Here is an 11,823-nt window from a genome sequence, read left to right on the forward strand (position 1 = left end):
TTCTTTGTTAATGTGAGAGTAATATACTATCCTATTATAAAGAGTTTTGACGCGTACCGAATAGAATGTATAAGGGCCAACTTCAATGATGGTAGTACCAGGTTGCACGCATGCGTCGAACATATTTCTCTGAAATGATTATTAAATCTATCGTAAAGATTTGTAAAGGTCAAAATGGAAAATATTAACAATCTTTATAAATAACTATGCTATCATAGCATCCGCAGGTTGAGAGTTTATACAATTTTTATGCTCATTCAACTGTTCTTGAGAAACTTTTTATGAGCATAGAAAGGTCATTAATAATCATTTCATCACTGGCTTGAAATAATAGTCAAAAAAAGTTAAGTCGTACTCAACTGTTTACGAATTGTTCGACATTCCCTTCAGGAATTTTAATACATACCGAATAATTTTAGAATTTCTTTATTTACACCTTCGCTCATTGATTACTCGAATGGATCATCAGTAAGTTCGTCAGTCATGAATTCACAAAGATACTCTTCAGTGATATGGGTTTTTCGTAGGTCAAGAATTCAGAAATATTCTGGAAAAAACTCTTACTTTTTGCCCGAAGGTATTCATTCTCATGCGAACGTTATAAATACATAGATCGAAAGACCTTTTTGTAAAAAGAAAAAATCGGTTATTGGATTAAAATGATACAAAGTAGACATTTATACATAATTTTCCTGTCCCTGTTTTTTATGATATTCTGAAATAACTCCACCATCATACATACCTGCAAAAATTTTAATGTATTGGTTTTTGGAGGTCTCTTCTTCAGAAGTTCTTTCTTTGGATAAATTAGCAATTACTTCATTTTGTTGTTGCTACCGTGCTTCCATGAACGGCGTAGAGGTCTCTGAGTAATATTAGAAAATATTTCGGATCCATCTGACATTTTAATGCGTACTTTATAATTACTTGTAACATTTGGTTCAACAATGATTTGTCAACCTTTGGAAATACATTCTTGAATCGAATGAACTCGTGATTTCATTAGAGCATTCATTTTAAATGCGAAAGCAGCCTAAGTTTTTGATTGTATATTAAATACACTATCCTTTCCAGTTTGTACAATTATGATTACAATAGATTATTGCATATAATGAAAGCTAACTAAATAAAAAGTATCAGTCTCAATTTAAATAAGGTCTAAGGGTATTAGATAAAATTATGAAATTTATAAATTCAACTGTTTGTTACAAAAGGGTAAATACATCTTAATTGAATGCTAATAGATTTTGCAATCATTTTTGATACAATCATGGAAACTTATTTGCTTTCTAGATATAGAAACTTAAATGATAGAATCAGAAAAAAACAATAATTAAATATTAAGAAAATTTGATTGGTTATGGTTTTGACATATTACGATAATTTTTTTTTTAATTTAAAAAGATTGACTTACTTATTTACTCGTTAATTACGGTAAATTATCCGAATTCTTCATTTGGAAAATGGCAGAATTATTTATTTGTATGACTATGCTGCGCTTTCGTATAGAATACATCACTACGATAATCTAGTCTTTATTTGTAAAATATGCTCGGCAACGTGCGTCATTTTATATGTCATTCATATGTTCACTACAATCCTATATACCAAGATTGTTATTAAATGGGGATAAACGAATCATAAAAATCAATAACTTGCGTCCGAAAAAAATTTTTTCATATTCATTTCACCTTATCTGATCAATCTGATAATCAGAGTATATCTTTTCTCGGTTTATTGAGTATTCCTTTCCGCTTTCATTTTTTTTTTTTTTGACGCGAAGCATTCCCCCAGGAATAAAAGCAGAAAGCTTAAAAATTTTACATTTGTAAAAAAAAAATCACAAAATTTTCGTAAATCTCTATAAGTCGCACGGTTATCTTTTTATTATAATTATATTTTTTTGTGGGTTTCTTTCTATACCTTTGGGCATCAAACCCGTTCTTTTCTAGCACTTTTCCCCATCAGGCGGAGAGGTGTCAGCACTGTCATCACGGAGCTACAAAAGCAAGTCGTTAAGTTAATTATCTTCCGGGGTCACCAGGTAAATATATGTTATCTATGCGTTTAAATTCTCAAAATTCTCAGTAATTCTACATAATGCTAAAAAATTTGGTAATTTATGTACAAACTAAAATGTTATCTTATTTATAGCGATCTCCTCCCTGGCAGGTAGCGTGAAAGGATCGTTGATCGGTAGTATGAAGGGGCCTACGAATCAGCTTAATATTAAAGACAAGTCTACACCACCTATTAGCATGTTATCGGTTGAAGAAGTCTTGAAATCTCAAATATTGTCAAACAATTATGAGACTGAAAATAATGATGCTTTTTTTGTCGCAGACCTTGGCGAAATTTATCGTCAACATCTTCGCTGGAAAACTTATTTACCACGAGTTGAGCCGTTTTATGGTAAATTAAAATGAATAAATTGTAATGTCAGATTTTATTATATTTTTAACTTTAAGTAATATTTTTATTCACATTTCCTAATTTTGCATCGAGTAGCAGTCAAATGCAACGGAGATCCTATGTTGCTCAGACTGTTAGCTGCCCTAGGAACAGGATTTGATTGTGCTAGCAAAAATGAGATTCAAACTGTTCTTGACATGGGTGTCAGTCCGTCTAACATTATCTATGCTAATCCATGTAAACAGGCGTCGTTTATACGATTCGCTTCTGAACATGATGTCAAAATGATAACTTTTGATAATGCAGATGAACTACATAAGATCAAACGTTTATTCCCTAAGGCTCAACTGGTCATTCGCATTCTTGCTGATGATTCTAAAGCTCTGATAAAGTTGGGAGCTAAATTTGGTGCTTCTTTAAATGATACGGGCTTTCTTCTAAAGACTGCTCTCGAGCTAGGTTTAAACGTTATCGGAGTTAGGTAAATATCTGCGAATAATAGTATACTATGATGATTGGCTGAAAAACTGCGCAGTATTTTAGAATTTGCGGTTGTACAACTTTATACACTGGCCAACCATATATTAAAATTTTGCGGCTATACTATTATAGGTTATATTATTACAATACGAGTTAGTTGTGCTATTGAAACACAACGATGCAACGTTGTGACGCATGTTGCAACATTACACTGATACAACCACAAGCTTATGTTTTTCAGACCAAATATAATTTATTTATACAATATATTTAAAAATTAATCCAATACTTTTTTCCTTTTTGTTATAGCTTTCATGTTGGTAGTGGTTGTTATGACGAAAACTCTTATATTGATGCTATTCGTAGGGCTAGATTTGTATTCAATCAAGCATCAGAAATGGGATTCGATTTTCATTTACTTGATGTTGGAGGGGGATTTTCTTTCTCGCACAAAAGTGATGAAGGAATCACTTTTGAAAAAATAGCGGCTGTACTTGGACCTGCTATTGATAAGCACTTTCCTCCCAATATTCGCGTTATTGCTGAACCTGGACGTTATTATGCGGCTCCAGCATTCACTATTGCTACTCATGTTATTGCTAAAAGAACAGTTTGTCGAGATGGTAATGAAGAGTATGTGCCAAGTATGAATGTTGACCAAAGTAATGTGTTAGCAACTAAGGATGATCATCCGACATTTATGTGTAAGAATAATTATGGTGATATTTTTTTTTATTTTCGGTGGAGATTCTAATGAATTTTTTTTTAAATAGATTATATTAATGATGGCTTATACGGCTCTTTCAATTGCATCCTCTATGATCATCAACTTGTTACTCCTAAAGTTCTAACGAAAGGAGGAAGCTTTTTGTTTGGCGAAATCTTGGACGAGCCCGAATATAACTGCTTTATTTGGGGTCCAACTTGCGACTCCATTGATTGCGTTACCAAAAATGGAAGCCTTCCTGAATTGTTTCTTGGTGACTGGTTGTATTTCGAAGATATGGGAGCTTATACCATTGCAGCTGCTACTAAGTTCAATGGATTTAAGCAAACCCAAGTCATTTATACTACCACTGATCCTCATGTTTTTGATTATCTCTATGATGTTACATGATAATAATTTATAGATAATTATAAATATTACAAAATGGATTTATCAAAATATTTATTTTATTAAGCAAGCAATTAATATTTTTGCTTTTACAAAAAAAAAATATAGAGTATAATTTTTAAATAAATTCTTCAAAAAGGTTAGAAGAAATATTATATTAAACTAACTTTTATTTATATTTTCTGATCATAGATGATAAAGGCATATCGGCAGATTTGCGTAATCACATGTCATTTGACTATAATAAATTTATTATAGAAATGGTTCTCTAATTAATTTACTATGTTCGGCTGACGTGTGATTACGCAAATATGCTGATATGCATAAATATTTACTACTTTTACAAAGCATTTATGTTTCTAGAGTGTTAATCTTGGCAGACATAAATCATTTGTCAATACCATTGATATATAAAAGCAACTTATTGTAACTGTGACAGGTATTAATTTAAAAAAACAAAATATGAATTTATAGTACCTAAATACAAAAAAACCATTTATTAATTAATACACAGTTCCATGATCATTGATTTTTTATTGATTACAAAATTTTTTTAATAAGTGTACTAGCAAATACCACTGGTAAATTATCATTCTAAATCTTGAACATGATAGACCTCAGCCAATTTTAAAACATTCTCCCGTGTCACTTTACTGACACCATTTTGAGTGTCCTTGAATGATTCGGTTAAAGCTTTGAACAATACTTCCAAAACTTTAAATTATTATTTTTTTTTTTAAACAAATTTTAAAATCAATAAATAATAAAAATCATGGATAACAAGTGGGGAAGCATTAATATAATAAAATTTTATTACCTTTTTTATCCTCTTTTCCAAGAAGGCCTATTACTAAATTAGATCTCTTAACACAGCTTAAATTATAAAGAACGTTATAAATATCTTCGACCGTATCATGCCTAAAAATAAAAATAGATCAAATTCATACCAACATGCAACATAATATTTGGTTGTTCAAGAAAATAGTAATACATACAACAAATAGAAATCTTTCAGAATAACCAAAATTCGAGATATATAATCAGCATCAAGAAGATTAGACAAAAGATTTGAATAAGAAGAAGGTGGGATAACCTAAAGGTACTTTGTGTTAATAATTATCAATGATTAATTTTGATTTTTATATTAAGTAGCTTAACCTTTATATAATGATATAAATCCTCGTCACTTCGTTGAATTCCCCAATCACGCTCAAATTCAATTACATTTATTGGAGCCTTAGGAGCGGACTTTTCTGAGAGAACTATTGGATTTTTGATTGGTATATTCTAAAAAATGGTTTAATTATTAGACAATTAGTGGACAATTAGTGGAATATTAGTTGATAGTAAGCATGTATCATAGTATCATAATTCCGCACCTCGTTGTCTTTCTTTGTATCAGTTTTCTCTATCTCGTCCTCATCGAAGTTAACTTCTTCAATAGACAATCGACGTCGAGGAGCAGGAACCTCAATAGTTTGAGCTGTATCTTTTTTCGTTGGGGTGGCCTAATATAATATAACTGAATAGTTTAGTTTAATCATACAATAAAATAATATTGATATTCTTTTTTATCATTAACAAGTTTATTATTACCAATTCGATAGCTTTTAATACTTTATCTAATTCTTCTTTTACTGCCTTATCGTTAGGCTCTAAACGTAATGCAACCTGAAGATCTAAAATTAATCAATGACTACAAATTAATCATTAAAGATCAAGATCATATATAAAATAATAAATATGTATTTACCATTTTTGGCTTCTTCTAATTTACCCAACTCTCTCCTCGCAATACCTCTTCTCCAAAGAGCTTTAGGATTATCTGGATGTAATCTTAACCCGCTAGTACAATCACTTTCTGCATTTTCCCATCTAAATTTAATAAAAAAATTATTTTGACTGTAGACTATTAGCAATATAATTAAAGTAAATCCACTCACTTCTTCAGCTTCAGATAAGCCATTGCCCGATTGATGACATAAACCGCCTCTTTAGGATCCAATTCCATAGCTTTACCATAATGAACAATCGCCATCGTATAGTTTCCATTTTTAAAGAACGCGTTCCCCTAAAATCATAAATACATTTCCACAGATTAAAAGTCGGGACGAAAGATAATGTTTGAGAATCTTGTTCTTAATATCAAACATGTCCTAATTAAAGCGTCAAAACTAAACACTTTTAAGACAAAAGTGATAATGTGGGTTCCCCCACCGTCTCTTTCTCCTGAAAAGCCTGTTCCAATCTAACAGTCTTCTTTCCTTTACGATCTGGTTGACGTTGTTTCGACATCGATGTAGGTTTATTAAATGGTGTTGAAGTGATCGGTGCGGGTTTTGTCTGTTGTTGATCTTTATCAGATTTCACAACCGATTTAGCTTTAATAGGAATTTCTTCGTCCGATTCCTCTAAAGCTTTATCCTGTTGATCCAATTGTACATATGGTTAAAATGAATTATTAAAAGCTTATCAAACTTAAAACTGATTAAAGATCATATTATACTTACAACATCAAACTTATCCCAAGATTTATAATCAAAAGCTTTTATTCTTTTAGATTTCTCTTTACTAGTATCCTTTGTTTCAGACTTAGTTACTTTTGAATTCTTCTCGGGTAACACGGGTACTATTGTAGGTTTTTTTGCTGCGCCAAACAATATTTCACCAGCAGGTCTGATTGAAGGATAAGTCTTTTTTTTTTATAAAGTATTTAATTTATTTATAAATTTTGTTTTCAAAGAAAAAGAAAAGGAAAAAGAAAGAAATTAAAATAAACATTAGAAATACTTGGAGTCAATGTAATTATAACATTTACAATTTTATAATAGGGTTTATTTACTATAACTCACCGATGTTGTTAAAGAATCGTCTTTAGAAAGGTTTTTTTCTTGTTCTTTTATTTTCTTTTCCCACTCGTATAGATTTTTAACGTACTGTTGATATTCCTCAGAAGTTTCTTTTTTTTGTTTCTGAGAGGCCATTTATAATGACTCATGTTTATCATAATTTTTTTTTTTAATATGTCTTATTTGGTTCGAAACACAGACACTCACTTGACTTTGTGACGTAATTTCCGCCTTTATCATACAAACATCATATAATAATATAATTACTAATACTTTCTTCTAGAAGTTAAGCCAACTTCCATTCTAATTTCTTTTTTTTAAAAAAAGAATATCATAAAACTATTTACTTGTTTTTAAAAAAAAGATTATCCATTTTCTCATTGATATTTAAAATGTATATACAATATATATATATATGTATTTTTAGTTACACTTTTAAAAAATGAATTATTAAGATTCCTTTTATATATTCTTTCAAATATTTTCTTATCTTCCATCATTCTTTTTTTTCCTTTCTTTGTTTTATATTACGTAAAAAATCATAATAAATGTTGTACCGATCTATATGAATGAATTACGTTTCATTATTATTTTTTTTCGCTTTATGAACAATATTATTTTTTTAAATTTCAATACTTTTTTTTCCATTTTGATCCGGTTCTTTTTTTTTTTTCATGTGGTTCATATACACCATCATATATATTTCATATAAAAAAAATTCTTCCATTTGATATGATATACTTAAATAAAATAAATACAATTTCTCTCTCATATTTTCTATAATGATTTTAAACCCGATAATGAATTTTGACCTAACTTTCGTCTCTCCTAATTCTTGGACTATATCCTCTTGGACCTCTTGGGATACCTCTTGAACGTATGCCTCTACCACCTCTCATACCTCTCATAGAAAAACCTCTTCCTCTATAACCTACATCAGCTCTTAAATTTCTTTCTCTTCGACCTAATTCACCATATGGAACACTTCTCCATTCTCTAACATCTCTCCCTCTAATTCCCCAATATTCACTTCTACCACCTCTTCCTCCTCTTAGACCAACTTCCTCTCTTAAACTCCTACCTCTCATACTATATTCTCTCCAACTATCCCTTGAACTCCGTGTAATTCTTGACGCACCTCTCATACCACCTCTAACTACTCTTTCAGGTGGTCCTGCATATCTTCGAGGTCTAAGTATTCTTTCTCTTTCATATCTATCATAACCATTAATAGGTCTAACAGGTGGTCTCATTGGTCTCATTGGTTCTTCCGAAGGAGAATAAATATAACTTTTTGGTATTTTCTTATTGTACATAATTTTTTTTTCCGACAATTTGATATTTTTTAAAAAAAAAAATATATATCAAATTTATTTGAATTTTATCAGTGATTTTTTATGTGAAAGTTTTTTTGGGTCCCGATTTCTGGTGGCTAAGGATTTCTTCTATTTTTATAGCTTAGCTGAACAAAATCATTACACTAAAACTGATGAAATTTCCGAAACTCCGGTGTAACATCACTTACCTTATCCAGGTTTGGCTGTAATTTCTCATTAATCATCACCAACACATTATCCGAAAACAAAGCAAAAGTAACCTAAAAAAATCATTTTTTATATATATATTAATTAATTTATTTTTTTCTTACAAATTTTTTTTTTTAATTCATTAATTTCTCCTTATATATATATAATGTTTCTTTTTCATAACTATACATTTTTAACAATCATAATAATTATATAATTATATATACTAAAGCAAAAAAAAAAGAAAGAAAGAAATAGAAGAGATTTGCTGTGTTAACTAGATTCAAATTTTTTTTTGGTTTTTGATTATTTTGTTTTAATGAATTGTTAATGAATATCTGAAATATCTACAATTTTTTTTTTGTTTTTGTTTGCATTTTTTTTTTTTTGATTAAACTAGTGCAAGTTAGCTGGTCATGAATCCTCTACCACGTTTCTCTCGAATCATTTCTAAAACATGTGACATACCCTTTCGACTCTATGGAAAAGAATCAATAAAAGAAATCTCATAAATTTCCATAATCATAAAATTGTATTTAAAAAAAAAAAATGAAATGAAACAAATCATACCTTCATAGTGTTATCAGTAAATTTTTTAATCCCAAGAAGTTCAACCCGATCCGTCAATCCCCATCCAAAGTTGCTAATAATTTTGGCTTCGGTTTTAACTTGAGTATATTCACGATTATTAGGATCTACTCGATATGTTTGCCATTCTTCAACTTGCATCGCTCTAGCGTGAGTTATATTTTTTGTCAGAGTAATCATCGTTTTATTCTTGGGATTAACCATAGACTCTTCAATAATGCATGCTTCAGAATTCTTAATTAGCTATATAGGAAGGAATAAAATGAATCCTTAGTTACGTTCTAAAAAAACGCAAATTTCATTAACTCATAACATATAACAATAATATTATTTTTAGAAAAATATCATAATCTAACAAGAAAAAATCTTTCTTGATCAATCATCAATCTAAAGAATCTATAAAGGAACTCACCCCTCTTCCCCACTTTGGTATAACGCCACGTTTCAATATCAATCTTGTTGTTCTTAATACACCCGTATTAGGATCAATGTACCTATCAATCACGTCAACGCTTTCAACGTGCGAAGCAAAAGGATTTGGGTAGCGTAACCAAAAAGCTAATGTTACGCAATCCCAATTATATCTACCGATGAAAAAGAATTACTTATAATGTTAGAAAATGTTTTATTTTTATAATAAAAGAATGTTAATAAAAAAAATACTCACTCGTATTTGAATGTATGCTGAAAAAACTTTACCATTGTTGAGAATTAGAGTTGAGAATTATAGTTGTATAAAATTATTATTCCTTATAATACTTTAATAAATGTTTTAATAAAAAATTTTTTCAAAAAACTGTAAATGAGAGATTTCAAGAGTTATATAAAAAAAAATTTCCGTTTTAAATAACTAAAAGTTTTATATTTATTTCTGAAATTTAATATTTCCAATATAATTAAGTCACGAGAGAAAAAAAAATTTTTACTAATTAGATGTTAAATTTCATGGAGTTAGATCAGATGACGTTATCAATTTTATTTTTTTTATTTACAAAAAACGAGAAAGAAAGAAAAGATTACATCTTACAATGGAAAAAAAAAAAAAATTTTTTTGGACTATCAGATAATTTAACATCACAAACAACTGTTGATCAAATAAAATATTTGTATCATTTTCCGATAAGATAATGCTGTACAATGAAGATATTGAACCTTATAACCTTATTCAAGTTATGACTATGTTCCCCACAATATTTATGCTTTATACCTAAGAAACTTTATATATTATTTATCATTTTTTTTTTTTACCACAGTGAGAAAAATTTAGATTACTTAATCAAAACAACGTCACAAAGTTTATATCATATATCATATAAAAGTACCTGAAAACCCAATTTTCTCTTACCCTTTTTAAGTGCAGAAAATCTTTTTTCAAATCATGAAAAATTTATATATCATCTCCTTTCCTGACGTGCCTTATCATATAATTATCTTTTCTTTTTCTTAATTTGTTTCAGTTAAACAAGACAAAATTAATTGGCTCGATTTCCCGATATATTCTTGAATCTCTTGGATTATCCTGGATTAAACAATTATCGTAAGGGTCTTAATTACAATTTTTTTGATATGAGTTATTAAGCAGGTGAAAATAGCGTAAGATTTATGCTTTGGCTTCAATTAAAATTCTTTAGGTTTTATAGGGTATAGTAGGGTATAGCTATTGAGCCACTGGAAGCAACGCCGTAGATTAATAATTATATGGGCTGGCAAAATAACAATCGAAACTATACCGATATTCGATATACTGGTATATTATTTAGAAATTCGATACAACGACAAAATTCATAATTCTTTTACATACAGTATAGGCTGTAATCTGATTAATTCTATAATGCTTGCAAAAGAACAATTGAACTCACTATATAGATATTCGATATACCGATATATTATTTAGAAATTCGATATAACGATTAAAAATTTTACCTTCTCACTATATTGAGAGAATTGAGAGATCATATTGTATAATATCGATATAATTTTAATACACCGATATTTTAAAGATTTTTTCATGTGGATCTTGACATACTGTTACCGTATATCGAAATTCTACTGTAAGGTAGTTTTGACAGTAAAGTAGAAGATAGTACACGAACAAAATAATTACTGTATTTAACGTGTTTTTTATTAGTAAAAGTAAAAATGTATGTACTTTTTTAATAATGAGCCTGCACTATATGAAGACCTAATGATACGAAGACAATCGAGAGAAGCACCTTGCAATCCATAAAAATCGGACGGTTGCAGCTGATATTGTGCTGTTCTTTCGCAAGAATAAATATGATGATAAAATAAAATGGAAAGAAAAACCTTCTTCTAACCTTAATCCTAATTCATATAACCCTTATTAACCCTTATTCAATCTAATTCACCAGAATTCATAATTTTGTAGTAATGTAGTTTGTTCTGCTAAAATTACATCGCAATCCGTCTCTTCAGTTTGAATTCGTTTATCGAGAGAGATTTTTACTTTTTAATGCTAATCTATACATGGAGGCGTAATTACTCCATGTTATTTCGCCAATTCGGTATTATGACGGCGTAGTATTTCCATGTCGAAATGAATTACGCCTCCGTAATGCGTAATGCCGTAATGTCGAATAGTTGAATTGAATCCTGCAGACCTTGCTGATATATATATAATTAGTAAAATTGACATCAATTTGCATTATTTGACAATACGACAATACGACAATTCGATACTACATGCAATTTGACAACTCGACAATTCGATATTACGGCAATTTCGGCATTACGAAATTACGGCGGCATAATTCATTTTTAATATTACTGTGGCGTGATTATTTCGCCGCTGCATTTGCCTGATCCTATTACGCCCTCATATAATGATCTGATA

The 11,823-nt window shown here is 29.5% G+C and overlaps 4 protein-coding genes across 4 annotated transcripts; 1 reads left to right on the plus strand and 3 right to left on the minus strand.

Annotated features, from left to right (window-relative positions):
- Window positions 1-1,768: 1,768 nt before the first annotated feature.
- OCT59_005171 (uncharacterized protein) lies at window positions 1,769-4,172 on the plus strand. Its single transcript, XM_025320545.2, has 5 exons — window positions 1,769-2,044; window positions 2,155-2,412; window positions 2,509-2,893; window positions 3,202-3,596; window positions 3,666-4,172. Exons 2-5 carry the CDS (start codon window positions 2,202-2,204, stop codon window positions 4,007-4,009), a joined length of 1,335 nt encoding a protein of 444 aa, XP_025171059.1. The 5' UTR covers window positions 1,769-2,044; window positions 2,155-2,201; the 3' UTR covers window positions 4,010-4,172.
- Window positions 4,173-4,485: 313 nt separating this feature from the next.
- Window positions 4,486-7,095, minus strand: OCT59_005172 (uncharacterized protein; the record flags this gene model as incomplete). Its single annotated transcript, XM_066138201.1, has 12 exons — window positions 4,486-4,720; window positions 4,824-4,924; window positions 5,002-5,099; window positions 5,165-5,293; window positions 5,386-5,514; window positions 5,603-5,685; window positions 5,760-5,881; window positions 5,950-6,077; window positions 6,224-6,430; window positions 6,517-6,699; window positions 6,859-6,978; window positions 7,063-7,095. The coding sequence occupies 12 exons, from the start codon at window positions 7,093-7,095 to the stop codon at window positions 4,596-4,598; spliced, it is 1,458 nt and encodes a 485-aa protein (XP_065997369.1). The 3' UTR covers window positions 4,486-4,595.
- Window positions 7,096-7,667: 572 nt separating this feature from the next.
- On the minus strand, window positions 7,668-8,171 carry OCT59_005173 (uncharacterized protein; the record flags this gene model as incomplete). Its single annotated transcript, XM_025320543.2, has 1 exon — window positions 7,668-8,171. One exon carries the CDS (start codon window positions 8,169-8,171, stop codon window positions 7,668-7,670), a length of 504 nt encoding a protein of 167 aa, XP_025171057.1.
- Window positions 8,172-8,492: 321 nt separating this feature from the next.
- OCT59_005174 (uncharacterized protein) lies at window positions 8,493-9,996 on the minus strand. The gene is made up of 4 exons (XM_025320542.2): window positions 9,637-9,996; window positions 9,382-9,553; window positions 8,952-9,212; window positions 8,493-8,859 (listed from the first exon to the last, which is right to left on the minus strand). Exons 1-4 carry the CDS (start codon window positions 9,669-9,671, stop codon window positions 8,788-8,790), a joined length of 540 nt encoding a protein of 179 aa, XP_025171056.1. The 5' UTR covers window positions 9,672-9,996; the 3' UTR covers window positions 8,493-8,787.
- Between the last annotated feature and the right edge of the window lie 1,827 nt (window positions 9,997-11,823).

The sequence above is a fragment of the Rhizophagus irregularis genome, chromosome 13, assembly GCF_026210795.1.
Source record: "Rhizophagus irregularis chromosome 13, complete sequence".
In the NCBI taxonomy this organism is placed as follows: Eukaryota; Fungi; Glomeromycota; class Glomeromycetes; order Glomerales; family Glomeraceae; genus Rhizophagus; species Rhizophagus irregularis.

Bases quoted from the DNA above. Each gene is read 5' to 3' on its own strand.
- OCT59_005171 (XM_025320545.2), top strand. From the start codon at position 2,202: ATGAAGGGGCCTACGAATCAGCTTAATATTAAAGACAAGTCTACACCA. The intron at 2,413-2,508 runs GTAAATTAAAAT...TGCATCGAGTAG, and splicing joins ACGAGTTGAGCCGTTTTATG to CAGTCAAATGCAACGGAGAT. The intron at 2,894-3,201 runs GTAAATATCTGC...TTTTTGTTATAG, and splicing joins TTAAACGTTATCGGAGTTAG to CTTTCATGTTGGTAGTGGTT.
- OCT59_005174 (XM_025320542.2), bottom strand. From the start codon at position 9,671: ATGGTAAAGTTTTTTCAGCATACATTCAAATACGA. The intron at 9,213-9,381 runs GTGAGTTCCTTT...CTTCCTATATAG, and splicing joins TACCAAAGTGGGGAAGAGGG to CTAATTAAGAATTCTGAAGC. The intron at 8,860-8,951 runs GTATGATTTGTT...TCTTTTCCATAG, and splicing joins TTACTGATAACACTATGAAG to AGTCGAAAGGGTATGTCACA.